Source organism: Gastrolobium bilobum, unplaced genomic scaffold (genome assembly GCF_033153095.1).
Source record: "Gastrolobium bilobum isolate Gb01-03AN ecotype WA unplaced genomic scaffold, APGP_CSIRO_Gbil_v1 utg16135, whole genome shotgun sequence".
Taxonomy (NCBI): Eukaryota; Viridiplantae; Streptophyta; class Magnoliopsida; order Fabales; family Fabaceae; genus Gastrolobium; species Gastrolobium bilobum.
Window position 1 is genome coordinate 32,534 of NW_026899035.1, and position 25,298 is coordinate 57,831.

Below are 25,298 nucleotides of genomic sequence, written 5' to 3' on the forward strand. Positions count from 1 at the left end.
CGTGTTTGCAAATGTAAAGAATATACTATTTTGATAAAATAAAGAGAATTGTTGAGTTTGAATCACACAACGAATTGCAGGCTACATTATGTGTAACGTTTCCTCGGCAATAACCAGTAATATTGATGTCAGATCAACATTGTCATGGGACCAGTGTTGACTTTTATGAATTTATCGCTTTTATTACCCTTGTCATTTGCAGTTTTCAATCTTAATCACATGTTTATGATTAACAACTAGCAAGGTAGGTAATTCCCTCTTCTCCTTACGAGAATATTTTTGAACTTGAATTCAAAATTTCTACCATGAAGATTTGTTATTCAAATATCATTAGGAATTTTGAATTCAAATATTTAGTTTATGGGATTAGTATTTATTATATTATACGAGATAATTTTATCTATTACACATATATACAAATGTGTGAAGCTCATATTTTTATTTTCTTTTTTCTCTTCTATCATGTTAAATAGAAGAGAAAAAAAGAAAAGAAAAGGCAAAAAAATTAATTTATTATTTTTTTATTAAAAAATTACGAAAATATAGTCGTTTTGAAATTATTTACGCAAATATAGCAGTCAAACACGCTCCACATGGGCGTGACCGGACGGAGAGAGACACTCCCCATTTGGGCGTGACCTAGGAGAGAGACACTCCCCAATGGGGCGGGTTTCACCAGGTACTGCCACGTGGCACAAAAGTCAACAGTTTGACTGTAAAACTTTGGAAGTCCATAACTTTTGACTCATGTTTTCGAATTACGTAATTTTATTTTTGATTCCACATAACTTTTCGAGATTTACGTGATGACACCTCATTTGACATATTTTTTCTGTCACAAAAAAAATTTGAATTTACAACAATGATACCATAAAAACGTTTAAACCCAATTTAATAAAGAGAAAACCACTTTTTAATTAGGTTAAAAAATAGGAGAAGGTTATAGTTACTATCAATTTTTAAAGTAAGTAATATGCATCTATATGGTCACCTGTTTACTTCAATTACCATTATTATTATTATTATTATTATTATTATTATTAATAAAGTAATCTTCTCCTATTTTTTAACCTAATTAAAAAGTGATTTTCTCTTTATTAATTTGGGTTTAAACGTTCTTATGATATCATTGTTGTAAATTCAATTTTTTTGTGACAGAAAAAAGATGCCAAATGAGGTGTCATTATGTAGATCTCGAAAATTTATATGGAATCAAAAAAAATTTACCTAATTCGGACACCCGAGTAAAAAGTTATGGACTTCCAAAGTTTTACGTGACTCTTGTGACACGTTGCAGCACCGGGTGAAACACACCCAAATGAGGAGTGTCTCTTTCCTGAGTCACGCCCAAATGAGGAGTGTCTCTCTCCAAATCACTCACGTCCCTTTTGGGCGTGTCTCTCTCCTGATCACGCCCCGTGTGGGCGTGTCTCTCGTATGACTCACGCCCCACATAGGCGTGTTTCTCTCCATTGGAACACGTCCACACGGGGCGTATTTGAGTGCTATATTTGTATAAATAATTTCAAAATAACTACATTTTTGTAATTTTTTTATTAAAAAAATAATAAATTAATTTTTTTGCCCTTACATATACCCCATATATATATATATATATATATATATATATATAAGAATAAAATTATTTTTTATAAATGAGAAATATTAATTCCGTAATTTATATGTGCAATAAATTTTATTATGTAAAACAAATCAATCATTAAATTTAGAATGTTATGTAAACTCTGCAATTGGGCATAAGATGGGGAAAAGTTAAATGGGATACATCACAGTGATAGTTCATTTATCTCAGGATAGGTAAAAGTATTCTGCACAAATTTCTAGAATCTCATAATCCACTACACATAAGATAAGCACCAAAGTTTTGTTCAAAAAGCTGACGGTTATTACGGTTGTCATGCAGTGGCATACAAGTGCCTAAGAAGAAACCCAATCGTAAATGGGCTCTAGCTGAAGCCCATTCTTATAACACATGATTTCGTAATATCTAAAGTGGGACCATTAACTAGTTGACAACCCCAGTGGACCCCACCAAAGGATATGGTTTACGATTGATAAGCAAGTGGTGGAGGCTAGTGTGGTCCGTGGGGACTTACATTTGGAAATGAGAATCTCCATAATCTATAGAGAGAGAATATGAGTGGTCGTTTGGTACAAGATATTTTTTTGATTTTTTGAAAAATTGAAAGTGATAATTATATTTATTCATATTTGGTATAAGATTTTTAAATTTTTTTTGAGAATCTGATTTTTTCGTGATTTTATTTTGTGTGTACTTTTTTTTGAAAATACCATTCAGAAATACTATCCAGGGGATGGTATTCTAGGATTTCTATGGCAAAGGAAAATTTAATACAATTAAACATAAAATTAAGAAAATTAATCCAGTATTTTCGAGAATATTTTAGTCTACCAAATAATTTTTTGTTAACATTCTCAGAAAATTCATCTTCCTATCATATTTTTAAAAATCGTAATTTTCGCATAATTTTTTTTTTTCCTCTACCAAACATGCACTGAGATAGTGTTGAAACTTGAAAGGCCCACAGAATAGAGTTGAGGCTGTTAATGGCGTTTGTTTGGAGACAAAATGATGAGCCATGTGCGGGCAAAAGCATTTTTAATGAAAAAGGGTCCCACTCCAAACAGAGCCTTTCTTTTGATGAGAATTTTTCTTGTCTCCGTATTTGTATTGTACCATGCTAGCCACCCTTCCTACCTGTTGAGAAATCTACGTGTAAATAAATCACAAACTACAGTATTATTTCTTAAATTACAATCACAAAGGAACATATTAAAAGGAGTATATTATTACACTACTTCGCCATATCATAAATGATGAGAGTTTTTACCACATTTTATTCACAAGATACTATATTCTTAAATTGTATTTAATATTTATTAAATGTTATAATTTTTTACACAATAATTATGTGATTTTTATGATTTCATGAAAAATAAAATGATCAATCTTATGTACAAAAACTATACACTTTTAGTTAACTAAAAACATATATAATTTATATCAAATATTAATTAAGTTATTATAACTTTAAAATAAATGTTAAATATGGTTTTCTATGACGTTATTTTCTTTTATTTTGTAGCACTAAAGAAAAAGAAATGATGTATGAAATTATTTGTTGTTAACCATGTGATTTGTCAGTTTCTTAATGGCCTATTAATGTATCCTTGAGTATTCAGATTGTGATGTTCATATTCGAGGTTATTTCTTTAAATTTGATATGCATGCAATTGAAACCAAGGGCTATAAATGTGTTATGTTCTGGTAATTTGTTTCTATTCCTGTTCGCATTGCTGCCCAATCCAGCTTTATTATATACTACTGCGCTACTACAGTTAAACTTATTGGAACCACTTCGAAGTGTGATAGACTTAGGAAACTGTAACCTACTAAGCACACTTCAAAAATTCTGACGTGTCGTGTTTGATATTTTTCGACACTTCGATACTCTCGGATATTCTAACACGCGTTATAGATCTTCAAAAAAAGGTTCAAAGGTTGCGTTGCGTTGAGTTTTTATTTCCAACTATTAGATTTGTTGGATTACGATTATCATTTTATTAAGTTTAATATAAATATTTGGAATATCTTATGTTTCTTTGCAAATTTGATGAATATTATAAGTTTAGTTTCATTTTTTTGTTAAGTTATTGAATATTAAATATAATATACACTACATAAATTAAAAATATTATTTAATATCAAAACGTGTTCTAACGTATCGAAATATAACATTTTTTAGAATTAACGTGTTGGAGTGTCGTGTCGTGTCACGTGTCTTGTGTCGATATTGGTGCTACATAGATTATAACCAGGTTGTCTGCAATCTGTAATAATGGTTTGAGTGGATTTGATATATCTTGATTTTAGAATAAATTATATGAAAACGTGTTAGGCAATTTGATTTCACAATTTATTTATTTTTTATCAATTGTCACCATAATATCGGTATTTTCTTTTTTTAGAGGTGAAATCATTGGTACTTTTGTTTTTATAGTGTTTTCAGTTTTTCTTATGAGGGATGTTATTAACAGTCTTTCTTATTAGTCATAAATTTTTAATTATTAAATTTTCTTCACCTAAAATAATATTTATTAATGTATATTTTTTGATAAATTAAATATTTAGTACTTATGCGCTTACTTATTTATCAGTTATATTTTTTATAATTTGTTTATTTTTACTATAAATCTCTTTTACCGATACAAATAAATATTTAACCACATTATCAGTATGAAAATAAAAAATATTAAGAAATGATTCTTTTTCCTTTATTTTTTGGTAAGCTGATTTTTTTTGTCCATCACTTTTTTGTTTTGATTTATTTTGTCATAAAATATCTTTTTGCGTTATTAAAAAATGTTCATTTCAAAATTTTAAATATACATTTTGTATAATTTAATTTAATTTAAATATATATGTATGTATATTTATTTACTTATTTTATTTTATTTTATTTTTTGTTATTATTAATTAAAATTTAGAATATACTTATATATTAAATGTAATAAGTACTTCGAAATTTCTATTAAAATAATTAAAATATAAGAAAGAGAAAGCAATAATAAATAATTATCTGGTAACTTAAATAAAATTAGGGACAAAATAATTGTTTAAATGCTTATCTCCTTAAAAATATTGTATTAGAAATATTTGGAATGTAATAACAATAATTATTATCTTAGGGTTGTAAATTTTATTAATAACTGGTAGTTAAATTCTCGAAGATTAATTTTTATATTTGATTCACATATTAAAAGAATAAACCTGAGAAAATTATTTTTCAATAACAGCATTGAATGTAACTTAGCCAACAGAACAAAAAAATAAAAATAAATTATAGACACATTAAAAGACCTTTTTTGTTGTTGTAGTGAAATATAATTCTACCAAAGTAATTTGTTTATAATTTTGAGTTAAAAATGAAACACATTTTTGCCAAAAAATAATAAAATTAAAAACCATTGAGAAAAAAGGAAGAGAGAATATAATTTATTTCCTAGCTATTTTCCGTTCACGTAATAATAACGTGATTAAGAATTGTATTTATATTTTTTAAAGTTTATTTGCAAAAAGTAAATATTAAACAATTAAATGGGAAATAGTCAAGTATAACTGACAGAAGAAAAATTAGATTTTATTAAATTCATAAATTGATGAAAGACATTTCAGTTAGTTCAAAATAAAAAATAATTAAATTTTTTAATAGATAAATGCAAGTGTTAATAATCACGCACCATAATGTGATTTTAAATCTCACTTATTTTGAATTTCACAATTGTTAAAAAATTTGAATAGAAAAATACAAGTGTCAATACTTATATAAACCATGGTAATATTTTTTTCATTTAACATGAGAGAAGTTTTTTTTTCTACACTAATAAGAAATGTGAAGCCCATAAATTAAAGAAAAAGAAAAAAGAAAAAAAATTACAAGCACATCTTTTTATGTCTCTTGACTTGAGATAATTATCTCTGCAGTTGGAGAAAAGAATTTCCTTATACACAAAGGGATAGGATATTATGACAACAAATAATGTTATTATCACATCTTAACCGTTGATTTTCACCAATCAACGGTTATCATTTATTGCGAATTAATAATTAATTAATGAGTTTGATTTGAAAAATGATAACCGTTGATTGACGAAAATCAACGGTTAAGATGTGGTAGTAACATTGGCAGTAACATTATTTGGTTGTCACAATATCCTATCCCATAAACAAATACAAAACATTTATATTATTTTAAACAATTTAATATCGGAAAACATCACAAATAATAATTACTAGACGACTATTGCTATCCTAATCATGTACAACTACAAATGTAATATGATTTCACTTTAGTTAAAAAAAATTTAAAAAAGTTTTAAGTAAAAGCAAATAGACTCAAATAAAGTTATGTGGAAGTTGTATCTAGAAGTGTCAAAGTGTGCGGCCCACCCCGCCCCGTCTTATCCTGCCATCAACCTGTCAAAAAATGAGCCAGCCCGTCCAGTTTCGCTTTTGAAAGCGGGCTGAAAAACTCAGCCCTCCCCTTCCCGTTTGACGGGTTGGCCCGCAAGCCCGAGTCTGTTTTACACTAACCTGTCTCGGTCCGCCACCAACCTGCCAAAAAATGAGCCCGCCCCACCCTGCTTTTAAGATGGGTTGAAAAATGTAGCTCGTCCCGTCCCGTTTGACGGGTTAGGCGAGTTGGTATGCCGAGCCGAGCCCATTCTAGCAGCTCTAGTTGTATCCAATGCATTTTTTTTCCAGTAATCTGAAGGGTATCCTCCGGCCATAACTGAAGACTAATTCTCAATCGAGCACTGTCGGACCCTTTTAGGGGCGGCTCTCCCAAATCCTTTTTTTTCATTCCTAAGACTCGAACTCGAGACCTCTAGTTAAGGGACCCAAACTCATTACCACCTGTGCCAAAGGAGTTTGGTCAATGCATTTTGGGAAACGAACTGAGACAAAAATATATACTTAATGTTATAAGAAAAAAAAATGAAAAATGAAAAGCCACAACTTCTGCTGTCAATGCATTTTAACAGCAGAAGCTGTGGTTTTCCATTTCTTATTTTTTTTTCTTATAAGATTAAGTATATATTTTTGTCTCAGTTCGTTTTTCATGTCTCCGTTTTTTTTTTTTTCATAAACAAAGTGGCAGACCTCACATTTTATGGGTTAGTAGGAGAAGGAAAACTCTTTCTGTAAAAGGAGAAGTTTAAATTTCTATTTTTTAAGACTGAAAGATAATGGATTCGAATTTAAAAAATAGCATATTTGTAATTATGTAAGGTTAAAATTACATACAAAAATTATCTCTATCCCACACTTGTTAATAAGATTTAACGGGAGTGGTAATTTTTTTTTTTAAGTATATATTTTTTAAGAGCAGAGGCTTGTATCTACAAGGTCTTTTACAAGCAGCTAGCTTCTCTCTCACAATTTAAAACCAAATAACTAAATTTAGATTAATTATTTATAATCATACGAGTGCTTTTTCATCCGAAGAATAATTAATGGGGCAATTTAATCATAATGACTAATGAGCAATAAAGTAAGACAATACTTAGGAGTGTTTGGTAAAAGAATTTTTTTTTTTATTTGAAAAATTTAATTTTCAGAAATACGATGAAAATATTTCGTTTACGCTAATATCCAAAAATTAAAAATTTAGAAAAAAATTCTACAAAATATTTTCTACCAAGCACCTTCATATATTATTAAGTGAGATTGGTAATGGTCTCAGTTAATCAACCAGAATCTTTAATTACATTGGATGACTTTCATATGCGGTCATATCGTATGGAATTGTCACTTTCCTTCGTCTCCCCTCAATTAGGTACACAGAGATAAAAAGGGAAAACTCGAAAAGTTTAATCACTCATCACTATACACCTTGCAAATTGCAAGAAATTTCTTTCGAGTGAGCTGTAATGGTATAAGGTGAACAATTTTGGATAATCTAGAGCCTAGTGTTGATCCAAAATTTATTAATAACTTCACGTGTTTCCGAGAACCTTTGTCCTATATACTTTGGAAAATTCCAAATTAACCCTCCCCCAAGCCACACATCTTCAAAGCTATATGTGTGTGTATAAATAGTTTTATTATCTAATTATATATTTTTTTGGAAAACTTAAATTTTATTTTTAACACATACATATAAATATGAAGAAAGTGTTTTGTACATGTGTAAGAAACAATTTTCTTTTCTCTTCTTTTTTTTATAGAAATTAATTGGAACAAAAAAGGGTAGCTGCAATATATATTATTTCTATTTTCCACATTTTATTTGTAGCAATGCTACTTAATTACATAGTTTAATGAGATGTTAATATCATATTGTGATTGAGATTAGGTAAGTTATAAAGTCATAGATAAAAAGAACTAATTGAATGGATATTAATTCATAAAGATAGAAAATGGACAATTAATTTTAACCAATAATAGAGCTACAAAACTATTGTAATAGGTAATACCAACTCATCCTTTAAAATTGGGAGATGAAGAATCCCGACATTTAAACCGGGCACTAGGTCTAGGTCCATGTCTTAACAGAAGACCGAGAATTAATTAATTAATTAATATCGCAATACCCAAGAAACAACGAGAAAGGATCCAAAAGAATAGAAGATGCAAAGTAGCTATCATGGACAGCTTAGGACTGAGGACCTATGTATGTTTTCGGACCCTATCCTAGAGGACGTGGCTCCCAATACTAGGCTTTGGTCTTGTTCAATTTCACTCCCTCGATAATTACGCTATTGACTTTGATGTTGCTTACTATTTCCCCTTCCAGAATTAGCTTCTTTCTTTCTATCCATTGATTCCACTATGGAAGTGTACTTTATGCTCTCATTCATTGTGACAATGTCGCCTTGCAACCTTCTTTTGTGGGTTGATACTTGATAGTTACGATGTGATGGTCACCCACCAACTTAATAGGCCTTTAAGATCACAACTAACTATAATTCTCTTGGGTTGGGAAAATGGGGTATCATATCACATGCGAATTATTTACCATTTGGGGAACCGCAAACACTTAATTAATTTGTTGGTTTTGGCGTCCACTAGTACAATAATCTGAAACTTATATATTGTCTCTACTAATTAATAGATTTCTACCTTAGTTTAGTCTGTTGAACCAATAAATTAAGAATCTTCTGTACTGTCATCTCAGGGGTCTTATTTAGTGTGATGAACAAGGGAAGAATTGAGAGGAACAGGTCTTATTAAACTTCTCTAATCTATCAATTAAGTTACTAAATACAGAACTTGTTTCCTTTTCTCATAATGATAGTTGAAGTGATAATATAAAAAAAAACTTGAACTTATCAATTGGAGGACTTAACACTCAAGCACTTTTAAAAAAAGAAAAGAAAAAGACAACATTGATATTTTAAGTAAAGATTAGTTAAAAACCCAAAATACACAAATAAAAAAAATAAAAACTTTTCCTTCCTCTTCCTCTTGCAAACATACAAAAACTAGCTGTTTTTTCTAACGAGAAAAAAATAGGCATAATTAATTGCTTGAGAGATGAAAGAAAATGGTTTGGGTTGAGAAAAATCATTATTCAATAATTCTAGCAAAAACAAAACGAAAAGTCACTTATGATATGGGAAAAATGTGTCTTTTTAAAAGACACAAACTTATATTCTTTCAAAAGAGATAAGTATAAAAAAATGCGAGTTTTATTGAAAAAAATAAAAACAAAAAAAATAATATGAATCTCATCTCATTATGTTTATCTCACTCGTGAAAGAACTTAAATTTGTATCCTATTCACAATCATACTATTTGTTCGGAAGAATCACTGAATTAAGGGCAAAAGCAAAACGATAACATTCCCTTTACCTGTTGCAATTGGTTGCTAGCGAGATATACTCAACTCTTTCACTTTCAGTGATGCAACATTGATTTGCTACAGTCATCCACTCAATCATAAATCCCAACAACTTTTGCTTTTGTTGGTACCTACCAAACTATTATATACTAAGCTCTGCATTATAATGTCTTTTTATTTACATTTGGTTTTGTCCGAAATCTATAAGTTTTAGAAACGTGTAGGAATGTGTCTACTTCTCCAATGTGGGGAAGAGATACAGATGACTACAGTTCTCATGCGCTGTTCTACAAAGTGGCAAGCACTGTGTGAAAAGGAAAAATGAGCAGAGCATGTGAAAGAATAAGCTATTATTATAACTAAAACAACGGTGTATTCCAAAATAAAAAACGCTTCTCACACTTAAATTCTTATCTTGTTTGTTACCTATTCTTTAAATTGAAGAAAGAGAGAAAAGGAAAGATAAATTCCCTTTTTGGCATAAAAGATAGGTAAGTCATAAGTGTATAAGAAAAGTATAGAAAACTAAAACGTAGAAATAACAACTTTTTTTTAAGAGGAATATATTTTTTATGTTTGTAAAGTGATTGAGTGAGATCTGTTAAGAGAAACAAAATTATTGAATTTCATCCACCCTTTTGTGTATGTATGAGACAGAATTATTTCATACAATATAAGAAACTTATTTTCCTTTTTTTAAATTAAAAAACACTTCAGTTTAAAAAGAAAAAATTGACTCTCCTTTTCGGTGTGCATATTCAATGTGAGCGCAAATAATTTAGGGATATACGAGTCGGTCGGCTTAATAGGGGCCTATGATTCGGCTTACATAAGATCAGACTCAGCTTATTATATATAGTTAAATAGAAGAGACTCAGACTTAAAAAAAAATTATTTAGAAAACATATTATAGGCTTTCTTTTACATGCTGAGCTTATAATCCTATGACCGACTTATATCATATTATTTATTTTAAATAAAATAAAATAATTATTATTTTAATTATTATTTTTAATTATTGAATACCTAATAAGATTAAACAGACTAACAGACTTAGACCAAAGTTTTTGTTTTTTAGATATAGGTCAAAGACTTACAATTTGGGCATGTAAGAGACTAATAGATCAGACCAAGCTTAAAATATTTTACAGAAAGCTGATCTCTTTAAGGCAAAACTTACCCAGCCTAACTTATTTTCACCCAGGTAAATATGCACACTTCACAAGAAGGCAATTTGGTGCAGAAGGAAAGAAAACAAGCGAAGCAGAAGCAGAATATTGTATGATTGTGTTTATTTTATTTGCTTCCAAATTATCACAGCTATCCATCATATGCCCCATCCCACACAAGCTTACAGAATTATGGACCCAACCCAACCTCCCATATTGGTGAGACATAAATTAAGTCATGTGCAATGGCTCAATAATAATGTCCACTAGACATTTATTTTATTTGAGTTGTACACCTTAAAGTTCCTTGAGTTGATGCATGCTTCCCGAGTCATGCTACTGAACTAGCGTTCTTTTAAGCCCTTCGTGTCTGTATCTGAACGTATGAATGTGTACAAATGAAAGAAAGAGATAGATGCATTTTCGTGTACATCTTTTATGACTGTAAAGCGTCTAGTTGATTGTCACACACACTGCCAATAGCTAGCCAAAAGTTTTTTGCCCTTCCCCAAACTCTCCACCCCACCATATTTGAGCCTCAACGCGTTTCAAGCTGCACCGTAGAAACCCAAGTGATCATTAATTGTTGATCCAAACGATAATGTTGTTGAAATTCTAATGTCATATTATAGAATATCCCACATATGCTTAGCCTTGATTTGAGTAGAGTAATTGGTTCATATTGCTAAGGAATGAAAAATAAACATTATAAATTTTTTTGAACAAGATATGAAAGTGATTAATTCTACATTTTGTTGCATTGAGTGCAAGTATGTTATCAATTTCAGGTATGTTATTTCTTAAAAAGGATAAATGGTAACAGATATACATCATAAGAGCTCAAGTTTATATCAAATTTACATTTTCATTTTCTTTCCTGTGCTATATCATTGCAGGGGAAGAGTAGAGTCCAATTATTTTAAGGTGGAGAAGTTGAAGGGAAGAATGACCATGAAAATTGAAATGGTCAAATTGTCAAATATTTGTCCACAGTGCTGTTTTGAATCGCGCGACTGGCTCATCCGCTTCAATGCGTCGTTCCAAATTATATTCAGTAAAAACAAGTGAAGACAAATACAAGTCATATCTTCATATTAAAAGGACGGTGTTATCTTATCTTAATTCAAAATTGTGTTCTCAGACTAGGATTTGAAGTAAGATAAGATAAGACGTCTAGACTGTCTATCTCATCAGTTTAGAGTTTAATAGAATGCACTAACATTTCAAAAATTCCTAGATTCTTTTTATACAAACTGAGGTGACACTACATAAGTTTTCACCAAAATAATACAAAATGTACTGTTGAAGGGGTAGCTTACAATTTATCTTTTTCTTTTTGACGCGTAGGAAATATCACTTGATCCATCATTCACGTTCAACGAATCACATAACGTCAGAGATAACTAGTCATGAACAATTCGTAACCTCTATTCTTCGATTCATCAAACTCAGAAGTAACATGCTGCAAAGGCATACCGAACCACGCCTTCAGAAAAGACAGTTATCTTACTTCAAAAATGTCTACCTAGACCAGGACTCTCGGCTCCGTGATCGCTGCCTATATCATCAGTTTAGACTTTAACAGAATGCACAAATTTCCAAAAGTCCTAAATTCTTTTTATTCAAAGTGAGGTGACACAGCATATGTTTTTCATCAAGTATTATTGAAGAGGACTAGTGTTAAAAAGGTATCTTGCAATATATCCGTTTCTTTTTGACGTATACGAAAGAAATACCACTTGATCCATCATTTATCTTCAACAAATTACAAAACATCAGAGAGAACGAGTCATGAACCATTCATAACCTCAATTATTTGATGCGTCAAACCCAGCAGTAACATTCTGCAAAGGCATACCGAATCGGTTGCCATTCCAATTACCAAAACATAAAACAAGTTAGTAAAGAACACTATATTTTATGCAAAATCTCAAATAATTAAGGAAAGAAGAAGTTTGATTTTCAAATTATTTATTCTCATGTTACATAAGAAAGAAATCATTTCCTACACATACAAATTTAATGTGAGTTCCACTCTATTTTTTCTATCAATGTCTGACAATGAACTCTACATGCACAAATGAATCTATTGGAGATAATAGTTTTCTACTATTGCATAAAAAAACTATTATCCATAAAAGAAACTCTCCACCCAAGTTTTTTTTTTTAAATACTAACTGGCGACTGAAGCCCTAGTGCATCCAACTAATTTTTGAGCCTGTACACCCTCCTCACTAACTGCAGCTCTCAAGAATCAAGCTCACTATCCAAATCCTAACGTGTAAGGTAGTGTTTGGTTGAAGGTTTATTTTGGGATTGATGGAAGTGTAAGTGGATATTGGAAAATACCACGTTTGGTTCAGGTTTTTTCAAAAAATACCAGGCAAATAGGATACATAGAAAAATGACTTTTGTGTGATTTTTGGATGAAATTCACTGTTACAGAATACCACTTGAGATGTGGTATTTTGAGATAACTGGAGAAGTGAAAAAAACAGGTGCAAAGTTTCTCCCGAACATAAATTTTGCATATTTAAATAAATTTCCCTGGTAATATTTGAGTCAACCAAACAATTTTTTTTACATTTTCCTACCAAATTCACTTTCCAACCATTTCCCTATCAATTACATTTTCCTAGTAAAAAAAAATTTCTCCCGAACCGAACACTACCTAAATGAATTGCTACCAAACCAACAACCCTAAATAAAAGGAACTCCCCATTTTAGTTGGCACTATAAAAAGAAGTTTACAAGCTTAAATAAAAATTAAACTTGTTCCTTTAATAATCTAAACCATTAAATCAAAAGTTCTAGATCTAATTTACATTCTGTGGCTAAGGGAAAAATGTGATAATTAAGAGTAACATCACGCATTACGGTAGTGAGGCTCACACAAGTTCAAAAGCACAAAGCAGGTTTAGACCATTTCGTTTCCATATCTTATGTAAACAACATAATCCACCTTACAATCTTCCGACTGCCAGGTGCTCAAACTCCACAATTTTGATATTATTACGGTACCAAAATGGAGAGAAAATTGAACTAGAAGAATGCAGAGAAATATTCCCACATGAACATAAGTCGAGGATGCTGATGCAACATGAGTTTCCCCATTAATGCACATCCACCAACTCATAAAGCATTCTCTAGTTAAGTTAAAAAGTAAATAACACAAGCCCTAACTAATCTCCGATCTATATTATATTTGCAGTAGTTCCCAAAAGAACATATGAATTGCCACCAAAACGAGGGCCTCATAATATGCCTAAGCTTGCGCACCAAGCTCCAATAGTAGAGTGTGACTAATTGCATCGGATCCTGGGCCGCTGAATTGAATCGGACCTACAGTTAAGATTATCATGATGAGAGTTACCCCAATTCAACATAGAAACAGATATGAACTTACAGGACTTTTTCTAGCTAACATAAACGGCAATATAATTTACAAACTAAGCAAGGAGCATGACTTTTCTTAGCTGCAGACAAAAGAAACAGAGAAACAACACTTAATGCATACCTGGACTGATGTAGCGATTCTTTAGGGCCCACTCATCACGCAAGGAGGCAAACTTTTTGAAGGGCGCCCCTGAAGATTCAACATGAAATGTAGTCATTCAGTAACCAAGATAATTGGAGCTGATATTACAACAGCAATCATTATAGTGTCTGATACTGTAAATCTACATTTTAAAGAACTGATAATCTGGATCCATGACTGAAGTTTGGGCAACTATTTCATGGTGATTAATGAAAAAAAAAAATCTTTTGCACCACACTATGGGCCCATAAAAGAAAATATTTTTCCCTCTCCTTTCATTTCATTGTTATCCTTCCATGTGAGTGAAAAATACAGTTCTTGCTATTTTTGGTGGAGTAAAGATATATATACCTTCAAGCTCCACCATTGCCTTTTTTATAACAGGCTTGAATTTACCTGCAAAGAAAATCAACACAATTCATAAACAGCAGAACGTCAGAGAAAGCATTCAAATAAATGAAATATACACAAAGTCAGCGGAATTTTAACATTGCTAGACGTTGTCAAAAGAAACAACTTGTGAACATTTATCGTCCACAAAATACATAGAGGAAAATATTTCCAATTTAAAATACATTTATTGTCAGTACTAGCCGCAAAACATTTGGGTATAACTATGGATCTAAGTTTTGTAACAACATGGAGACAAAAGGATATTTAATGAGTGGAAATTCACAGAAAAGGCATCGGGGTAAAGCAAAAGCTCCCATTGATCACAATACGTACCATGTCTCCTCTCCACGTCCATCAGTGAGGTAAGTGCAGTTCCACCAACAGTCCATTCTTCTACAGGAGCACACAAATTCCCAACCTGATCAAAATATCATAGCAAATCCAAGAATTTAGTTGATGGTTTCCGCATCACCAAACAAATTCAACCATAATCAATCATCAAGACCAATCTAGAAGAAATATTTCATTTGATAATTAGAAAATAATAAGAACAGCATTAGGAGAAGCACAAACTGATGATATTAATCCAGTCTTCCCAATTTGAAGGAGTGCTCCAGCACCATAACCCAATGCATAACAGTAAGTAGAATCAAAATTAGTTGGCAAACCACATCTCCCTTCATAGCTGCATATTTTAAATGAGTGGGTTACAAACTCTAACCAATGAAACCAAAGATATGGATACCATTAGCAAATGTATGGTGAAGAGGTTTTTTAATCCAAGTTAAAGGCGAATCATAAAGCATGTCCATAGAAACTTTATTTGCTTCATAGCAACTTATATCATCAAACCTTGCAACTCCAAGAATGATATCTAAATTATTAGACGAAGTACCCAAAAAAGTGAGACTGCCCTTTAAATCCGCCTTTATATGTGCCTTCTTTCTTTCTCTTCTCCAACTCAGCTTCAACCATTTGTATAAGCATCTTTTCTGTTTCTATCTTAGCAACCTAAATGGGAATATACCAACATTGAGGCTTAGTCAAATTGCATAATGGGGCAAAATAAACACAGCAAGCATAGCACTATAACACCATTAAGCACCTGAACATTTCCATGTGGATCTCTTTCAAGCATTAATTGTTCCTGAATTGCTTGAGGTAAAATTTCAAAAAGCTTTGATGACTGATCGGTGAGTTTATTCTTCCATAGCCCACCCTCATCCACAGTATCATGGGCCAGAATTTCATTAAGTTCTGCTATTAGGTGCTGAACCTGCAAATGGCACAATAGAACATAAAAATGACTATCATCAGGATGCATTTCTATACTGATTGTACATGGAAAGATGCCAACACATCATACAGGGAGAAAAACAATTAAAATAAATTATTTTTTATGAAAAGAGTGATAGCTACCTCAGGAATGAAATCTATTAGACCTTCAGGGATAAGAATGACCCCATAGTTATAATTAACCTCGGCTCTTTTAGTAATAATATCTACAATGTAATCAGTGACATTCTTCAGTGTCAGCTTCTTGGCAGCAACCTGAAATACGATGTTTACAGGTCAAATAAAATATTTGATAGAGACCCCTGACATGTCACTGAATCTATTTAGAAAAATTGCACAAATAAATGTATCTTTTGCTTGGGAGGAGAGGAAGTGATGAACGTTGAAAGTTATTAGTAACTTAAGCCTCCGCTAAATATTTCATCAGCACTTCAGCATTGATATATCATGTTCCATACATCATATTGATTATTCAGGCCCAAATGCAAGCAAAATTTTGGATTACGTATTTTATATCTACTTCTGGTTACAAAGCTGTACCAAACAGTGATTTTTGTTTCACTAAAAATTAATACAAAAAAAAAAATCATGAGCAGTGGAGAGCCAATTAGCAAACTTTAATCACAAGATCAACATGGATGCATTTTATATTGATTTCATCAACACCCCTAAACAGCCCAAACACTAGATAAAATGATCAGATTTATGACAAACCTCTTCTCCAATAATAGTAACGTTTGGATGAGTTTGTAAAGCACATTCCAGTGTAATGTGTGAAGCTGCACGCCCCATAAGCCGCACAACTGCAGACAGATGACCATATCTTATCCATTGCTTAAAACCCAGTAGAACAATAATGAACAGGTGTGTGTGTGTGTAGAGAGAGAGAGAGAATAAAAATCTGAAGCCTCATATTTTGGTATTCAATGACAAGGAAGTTCCAAGAAGTACAGAACCAATTCTATCAAATCTAATATTGAGGGCATAGATTTATATTCATGGACTTGCCAAAGATTCAATAAAATGTCATGAAAGTATATGAACCCAAGAGTAAACCATGAGCACACATACAATTCAAGAGAATGTAAAACAGAGAAGTCATATGTTGTGGCTATGACAAGTGGGCCCAGGTCCAGCAATAAGGAGCCCATTAAAGTTAGTGTGGGAGGAAATGAGTAAGAAGAGTTAGTTAGAGGAGAGAGAGAAGTAACGTGGAGGGGGAGGTTGTTATATGTAGGTGGTGCTTGGGGTGAGATTCCTCACGCATGAATTGAGCTAAATTTGGAATGGGATTTGGGGAACTCTAAGGTGTGGGTTGTTGACCTTAGAGGGAGATAGGAGCATTTTACTTGTTTCTTTTCTGCAGAATTGTCTTTTGTCTCTGCACTATTATGTTTGTTTCTGCAATTGTTGTGCTAAATTGTTGCAAGGAGCTTGCCTCCATATTTTACTTTAATATAATTTTCTGGATCCATCATCATATAACAAGACATAAATCGACATGATGCAAGGAAGATGTATGAACAAGGTACTTCTGTTTCAAAAGTCAATGGGAGAGGAAGACATCATATAAGCATGTAATTTGCATCAAATGAAGATGGCATAAGCTGCAAATAAAGACCTTTTAAGTATTGAAACATGGTTTTGCGGTCAATATAATTGTATTTGCAATTTCAAAACAAAAGAATCGAAAATATGACTTCATATCTTCACATGTCAGAATAAGAACAAGTGATCCGGGGAACTAAAGTGAAAAATGTGTAAAGCTTAAAAGGTTAGTGGTCTATTTTGTAAAAAATGGGAAGCAAATTCGTAACAGGAATCACTATCAGCATGTCCAAGGTGGTGAATTGAAGATTGGCCAGGACAACTGTGCAAAGTATCCAATCTCTGATTGCTATACTTCTAAAAAGTTTCCCACTTTCATATACTTACAATGGTAATATTTTCCAGTTGACCGAGCATCTATCATAACATTTCCAATCATTTCAGAGTATATCTGCATTAAATTAACATAAAAATGTGAACATGGTCAGACCATGTAAACACGCAACATGTATCCAAAAGTTTATCTAACAACAATCAGCAATTAGTATCAATGACGGGCAAGGCTGAAATTAGACATTATTATTTAAAAGCATTTACAGGAAATAGGGTTTACATATATCATAGTTATATTTTAATCACTAATAAACCAAGCTGATGGCGCACCATACGATAAAAGAAAAAGCAGCATTAATTGAACATCCCATAAATTATGTACAATTCAAGGAACATATAAAGGTTGAAGAAGGAAATATTCTATGCAAAACGTTGAGTGTATTGCTCGAGAAAAAGAAATGCATCTGGTGCCCTCAAAAGCACCCTGATATACCTCCAAATTCCCATTCCCAGCCATAATTTTTTGTTTAGCAAATTATTGGTGAACCATAGACAAGATTACAATTTTGAAATGTTTAAATAATGAAAAAGATTAGACCAATACAAAATTATAACTGCACTGTGATTGATTCTCAAAAGCACCTTGCATGCTGTATCAAACCCAAAACTTGTGGGAACTTCTCTGCATTTCAAATCACCATCAATGGTTTTAGGGCATCCGATCACAAGAGTTTTCATATTTTTGCTCCTGCATAGATCCAAATTAAACTAAACATAGGTAATCAAACAGGAGCACTTGCATTATCATGAAAGGAAACTGTTTTGTTTCTGTTCTCATACATATATGCCAAACAAATTTATATAATAGATGTAAAGCTTCTTGATCTTGGACATAGATAAAAAAAGGGCAAACCCCAGGGTACAAGGCTTCCTAACTTTGCTAGGGTAGGGGTGATGGTTGATTGTATGTAGCCTTACTCTTGCATTTTTGCAAAATGGATGTTTCCTAGACTTGAACCCATGACCTTCCGGTTGCAAAGGAACAACCTTACCACTACTCCAAAAATAAAATTCATTTATAAAAACCTGAAATACTCAGCAAGGAGGCATGCATTGGTGTTTGAGTCATCTCCGCCAATAACAACAAGCCCATCCAAGTCTAGCTTCTGCACTGTTTCTTCAGCTTGTTTAAACTGCACATGTAAAATAAATAACACTTCATACTCGAAGAAGCTATAAAAGAGTTCAAATGAACAATCAATATAGCAGACAAATAGGCTAACCTGCTCTGGAGTTTCAATCTTGTCTCTCCCACTGCGAATCATGTCAAAGCCACCCTGCCAACAGAACTTATTCAATCTCGTGATCATTGTTCTATAAAAGATAGTAACAATAGTAGGACACTTGAAATCATTTACGTTTACAGCATTAGAAGTCAAGATATAGAGACAACATTTCAGGCACTGGTGCACCTACTCACATGCAACTATCCACAAGTGCATACAGAAACTTTTGAAAAAAAAAAAAATTGTTTACATATGAAGAGGGAGAGTTAGTGCGAGGAGAGTTTGGTCATTGGGTAGTAGTGGGAACAGTCTTCCATGGATATGCCTTCTCCAATCATGAGGCTTTTATTAGTCTCAAACCCAATACATCAAAAAAAGACCTTTCTCTGTATCCGTATCTCTGCCACTGCCCAAGGAAAATGGAATAATTCCCCTCCCCTTAATACTTATTATCACGCTCCCCTCTCTTCCCTTCCCAACCATGCTCTAATCCCAATGTTGCTAAACTTAAAACTCTATACCTGCACCTTTGGTATTCCAATATATTAATGGATATAATCTTTCTCATCTTACTATAAGGTAAAATACACACATATAAAAGTATATTGAACTTAAATTTTATTTTTCTTTCGTCTTTTCACATAACCTTATACAGGCCTCATATATTTTTAGGTGTATAGGAGATAATCATTCTATTATAATAGCTTAGTTGACTCTTGATTACTATTTTTTTATGTTAAGTTGAAGTTGAAGTTGAAGTTTTCCTTTTTCTTTTTTTTATATATTCTTTTATTTTTTAATGTATTTTTTTCCGGGCGCAGACCCGAAAACCCGCCACTAAGTGTGCGGACATCAATAAAATTTCCTGAGTCCGCCACTGATTGCAGGGAAAGGCAGATATCTATTCCACAATAACCTTCTAGAGAAAATGAAGTTGCTTTTACCGGTTGTAGACTCACAATGTACAGAGGGAAGATGTGAAGCTCCAGAGATATAAGTAACAAATTTTCATAAGAACTATAAAAATTAAAAAACAATAAATTTTGCAGACTATATTGAAGTCAAGTTCGAAGCTGTATATTCCAAAAACTTGTAACTTAGACAATAAACCTGATTTCTATAAGGATAAATATAGTCCGAGTTGAGTTCAACGTATTTGCATTTCATGATGCCAGCTGGACCACCCCTGAAACCATACAATGTGCTTCCTTTTGCTCGCTCTTGCAGGTAATCTAAAACGAAAATCAAATGTACAAATTGAAAGCTAACCACATTAAACTAGACGATAGAATTGAAAAATAAAATAAACATTGATTCAGTTGAATTGATAATTGAAAATTAAAAATTATCCTTACCGAAAATTCCAGAAATCACATTGTGACCTCCAGGAGCCTGACCACCGGACAAAACCACACCAACCTTCAACTTGTGACTCGGATGCGGTGCATCCGAATCACTCGGCACCAACATCGCCGACGGTTGCCCGAACAGGTTCGGAATCAGCTTCGAAATCTCATCTGCAAAAACAAGAAAATTGAAAATTGAGATGAAGCAGGAGTGATTATGAAAGGTGGAGAAAGTGAAGGAGAAAGACCTGGATTGCCAGCAGCGGAGCTTTGGGGACCATCGACAATCTTGAAAGGGCTTTTGAGAACGGTGGGAAGAGGGAGAGCATGGTCGATACGACTGTTTTGGACTTCACTGTACACGGAGGCGAATCGGCCGGTAATCGAAGAAGAAGCGATCCTGCCGCCATCGAAACCACCGTTTGTTGCGACAGACGGCGCCATTGTTTTTTTGTTGACGAGAGAGTGAGATGGTGTTGAGTGAGTTACAATGCGTGTGATCGGTGGGATTTCACGTCCTTACCAAATTTTCACTTACCAAAAATAAATAAAATTTAGAATAAAATATTATGCTCGTCTTTTCATACCTACTGTATTATTACTTTTAATATCTTTAGATTAGAATATTAATAGAAGAGAAAAAAAAAAGTGAAGGTTAATTAAGATTATAATATAATAATATCGAGGATAAAAAAGTAGAGTAGACATGATTAAAAAAACATACGAAACACTTGATAAAGTGATACGATTTGGTTGGTGAACCTATTAATGCGTGTAAATGAGAAGCATGGGATATTCCCTTTTCATTATTCTAATCACTACTTTGGTGATGGGAGTTTTATTTTGATTTTTTAGTATAATTCACGATATCGCCTAATCGACGGTTGAAGATTAATTCTTTTGAGTGGCAGAGATTATTGAAATGAATTTTGCCTTTATTAATAAAGTCATTTTCATATATTGAAATACCTGATAGTATATTTAAGGGATCCAATTATCTATCAATTATGTCGAGTTTTATTGAATCGATGAAAACTCTTTTCATCTTTGGCAAAATTCCGCTAGTTTGCTCATATAGAATGAGTGGGGGAAAAATAGATGGAGAGTTATGATATATTAGATGTAATATAGTTCTAAATTTGTTGTTTTTTTTTCTTTTAGTTTGTAACTTTTTGTAGAATATTTTTCAAATTTGTCAACTGCACGAGTGCTAATCTATTTGCTACTGAAATTAAATGTCTCAATAATATAAGGGAAAAAAACATTTGCTGATGTTTTCTTTTCATGCGACAGACTCAAGAAAAATTTTCACTTATTTTTTTATTTTTATTTTTAAAAAAAATGGTAGGCCCTACTCTAATTTTATTTCAGCTGGAGAAGATAAAGTTTTACGGTCACCGGAAAGATACACAGCCCATAATATAATTCTTAAAAAATTTACAGAAATGTCAAGGGTTTGATTTTGTTAATTGTTATGTACGGATCCTGTTGTTTCTCTTGAGCTAAGAGCTGGGCTTGATTTATTGATTCTGTGTCTCTTTTTCCATATCTCTCATCGGGTCAACGAAATATCCATGGCTCCAATCCACTTCGTTTCCTGGGAGAAAATAACAGCCAAAAACTGCTGGCCTTCAAATTGCACAGATTTTTTAAAATGATGGGCTTTCACAAACAGACAACTCGTCAATTCCAAACCAGCCCATGGTAACAGGGCAAAAGTATATCGTGAATCTGGAAACGGAAGTAGCGAGCAATTTTATTAAAACTGACGGGTCATTGACCCGGTCGTATGTCAGTAGGTCACTGGTTCAATTGCATGATCCAATAATTATATGTAATTTTATATTTTATATTAAAAAATTATAAATATACTTAAATATCTAAAAAAATAATAAAGATTTCAAATATTTTAATATAAAAATAATAAATCACATACTATTATTCAATAAATGATCAAATAAAAATATAATGATCGTGATACGGGCTTTAAATTCAGAAAATGACATCTCTAACTATAAATCAAATCAAAATATTCTGCATAATGCACAATTGAGACAATATTAATGTTGTAGGTACATCACTTATGTAAGTCAAAAAAAATATTCAAATATGTCCATTATGATTTTTTTTTAGGACCGGGCCGGGTCACCGGTTAATCGACCGGGTCACCGGTTTTCCTGAAAACTGGCCGGGTCGCATCGGTTCTGATACATGGCCGGTCCGTTGCTTCAACCGGACCGGTTATATGACCGATTTACCGGTTCTCAGATCGACCCGGCCGGGTCGGTCCAATTTTAATAACTATGGTAGCGAGTACTGAGTATATTATTTACTTAATATATCAAATAGTAATTTATTTATGTTATGGGATTTATTAATCTCCTTTAATAGAAGATAGCTTGCATCATGCATAGAAACAAGTTATGAGGATCCCATCATTTTTTTTAAAATAAAAAATAAAAAAGAATGACACAATTTTTTATGCCTTACTAGCATAAGATAATTGTCTTTTATGAAAGGAGACAATTTAAACCCTTATATTATTATCCCATTTTTATAGTTATTTTATTCATAATTTTTTCTGTTTTCATAAGGAAGTAGGTATTTCCATGGCACTTCAAATATGTTCGTCAATCTAAAGCACGCCAAAATTATGGGACCAATGATATTTAGGCTCAATGAGAAGATTATTGTTTTATATTTTTGGATTTATAAAAAAAAAAAAAAAGGTCTTCATTCTTTTCAAATCATTTACTGGACCTAATGTCATGTTAAAAAGAAAACATTCATTATTCACTCTAACTTGTCATGGGAAATATAAAGAATTGGAAGTCACTTATGTGGTTTACATATGAAAAATACGAATCCATTCATTCTTTCAACTGATTCCTTCTTCTTAAGAAAAGCAAAAACTTTAAGAGACAGTCTGTCTCGTATCTCCCTAGTCTATGAATCCTTTCCTCTGTAGAGACTTATGCTTTTAGCTTTATCTTTAGCGAGTAAAAATCATTATAGCAACATGTGCATCAAGGCATGCATAAACAACTTGGATGTACTGACCACTGACATATTAAACTTAATGATGCAAAAAAACGAGGATCATTTATCTCCCAAATTAGCAAAGTAATCAATGATAATCACGTGTTAATCAGCCAGTGACCTTCTCTTGCTTTCTGTACCAATTTTGCTGCCTTTGTACTGTGTAGCATACAAAGACGAATCTGTTAAAGAGATTCTTAATTAGCTGCGTATCTTTATTGAGATTTTCACCATAATTGGACTTAACTACCTTGCTCCCGCACACAAAAGCAATTGTGCAACAGAAGTTTCAATTTAACAAGAAACGAGAAAGAAAATGGTTGAAAATAGGAATTCATTTATCCAACATTGGGAAAGAAGAGCATCATTGAAGTAGAAGACAGTGAATTTAGACATCTTATAACTCTAACTAATTTAGAGATCGGTCATCCATTGCTTTTTATCATTTTTCTTAATTTCAAAGAGAAACTGGGTCAATCAAGAGGATTATGGTATGTTAAATTACTAAGCAATTATGTTCATCAACTAGCTCTTATTAAAGAGAGGCTCCATCTCATGACCCCTCTCTTTTTTCCTTCGCTATTAATCAGATTTTAAAAGCAAGGCCACCTAATGTTATCTTAAAATGGTTGAGATCATGATAGGTCTAGTTAAGCATAATGATATTTGGCTCAATTAACTATAGTTAATGTCCCCCATATGCCCTCCAAGCTAATACCTAATTTAGTTTTGAGTGTTCTTAGAACAAAACATAATGATTAGTTCACTGCTGTGTCCCACTTGTCAATTGTGCATAAGTGATTATTCTTGAACAGATGTACCTTCAAAGCTGAGTCTTTGTGTCCTAGAATGAAAGTCTCAAAGCAACAGAAGAAGCAGCAGCATCAGCTTCAACAGAGAGGATGCAGGGCCTTGTGTTGCAGTTGCAGGTTTAGTGTTTCTTCCTCAGAGGAAGCAGAAAGCTCTGCCTCTGATAGGTTCCCTTCTGTATCTAGCCTGGCACATGCCATGGTGCAAGAGAGACTTGACCAAATGATTAGAGAAAGGGTTGAAGCTAGACATGTAGAGAGAAGAAGGCATCAGAGCAGAGAAGGAACCAAGTTCGTTGTGATGGTAGCAATGGAGAAATGCTCTTACGATCCAAGAGAGGACTTTAGAGAGTCCATGATGGAGATGATAACTGCAAACCGCCTTCAAGATGCGAAAGATCTTCGTAGTCTATTGAACTATTATATCTCTATGAACTCCAAAGAGTACCATACTCTTATCTTTCAGGTTTTTCATGATGTTTGTACTAATTTGTTCTTATCATGTAAAAGCCATTGGTAACAACGTGGAATTGCCAATTATTTCCAGAACAAATTAAGCAAGTCGGGAGATAGTTTAGCTTTTACAAATTCCATATGCATTATCTGAGAGCTTGCCATTTCACAAAGAACTCAAGATGATGTGGTCATTTAGTATACAAGAAACTTTGTTCAATTTCCATTGATAAGTTAAGGTTTGAGCTCTGTACAAATCCTTCTTCTTTTTTGTAAATGAAATAAAAAAAGAAGCATTTAATCAACATGAAAAACGACACATCAAGCATGAAATCATTAATGAGGAATTATTGACACAAAACTAAGTTAAAAATAATTTGTCCCTAAACTTTGGGACAAGTCTCGACTTAGAATTCCTATTTTTTTTTATTTTTTTTTTCATTACTAGTTATGCTTTCGTGGATTGGATCATTGTCTACCATCCTTTTGATTTTATATTTTCATTAATGGAATCAAAAACACGAATCCTACGCATAAAAGTTAACTACTACATGTTTGGTTTAAATGTTTATCAACGGGGCATAGCATTTAACACGAAATATATGACTGCGATTTAAGTGACTCACTTTCCTTTCCACTGAGCATTTGGCAAAAGGATGCGGTCCTCATCTTCTCCCATGCTAGTTTGCTTGAAATCCC

The 25,298-nt window shown here is 32.5% G+C and overlaps 2 protein-coding genes across 2 annotated transcripts; one reads left to right on the top strand and one right to left on the bottom strand.

Annotated features, from left to right (window-relative positions):
• Positions 1-13,467: 13,467 nt before the first annotated feature.
• On the bottom strand, positions 13,468-20,784 carry LOC133286394 (pyrophosphate--fructose 6-phosphate 1-phosphotransferase subunit beta-like). The gene is made up of 16 exons (XM_061483803.1): positions 20,547-20,784; positions 20,308-20,469; positions 20,063-20,184; positions 18,950-19,003; positions 18,753-18,859; positions 18,309-18,414; positions 17,721-17,784; positions 16,500-16,588; positions 15,909-16,040; positions 15,595-15,765; positions 15,385-15,500; positions 15,063-15,174; positions 14,823-14,907; positions 14,448-14,492; positions 14,076-14,144; positions 13,468-13,900 (listed from the first exon to the last, which is right to left on the bottom strand). Exons 1-16 carry the CDS (start codon positions 20,740-20,742, stop codon positions 13,824-13,826), a joined length of 1,707 nt encoding a protein of 568 aa, XP_061339787.1. The 5' UTR covers positions 20,743-20,784; the 3' UTR covers positions 13,468-13,823.
• A 3,402-nt stretch (positions 20,785-24,186) lies between these two features.
• Positions 24,187-24,666, top strand: LOC133286403 (probable transcription repressor OFP9). The gene has a single exon (XM_061483817.1). It carries the CDS (start codon positions 24,187-24,189, stop codon positions 24,664-24,666), a length of 480 nt encoding a protein of 159 aa, XP_061339801.1.
• Positions 24,667-25,298: the final 632 nt, after the last annotated feature.

Excerpts from the sequence above, each read along its gene's own strand:
- LOC133286394 (XM_061483803.1), bottom strand. The coding sequence starts at position 20,742 with ATGGCGCCGTCTGTCGCAACAAACGGTGGTTTCGATGGCGGCAGGATC. Across the intron at positions 19,004-20,062 it reads TTTATCCTTATAGAAATCAG|GGTGGCTTTGACATGATTCG; the intron begins GTTTATTGTCTA and ends TTCTGTTGGCAG. Across the intron at positions 14,908-15,062 it reads AGACTGGATTAATATCATCA|GTTGGGAATTTGTGTGCTCC; the intron begins GTTTGTGCTTCT and ends TATTTTGATCAG.
- LOC133286403 (XM_061483817.1), top strand. The coding sequence starts at position 24,187 with ATGAAAGTCTCAAAGCAACAGAAGAAGCAGCAGCATCAGCTTCAACAG.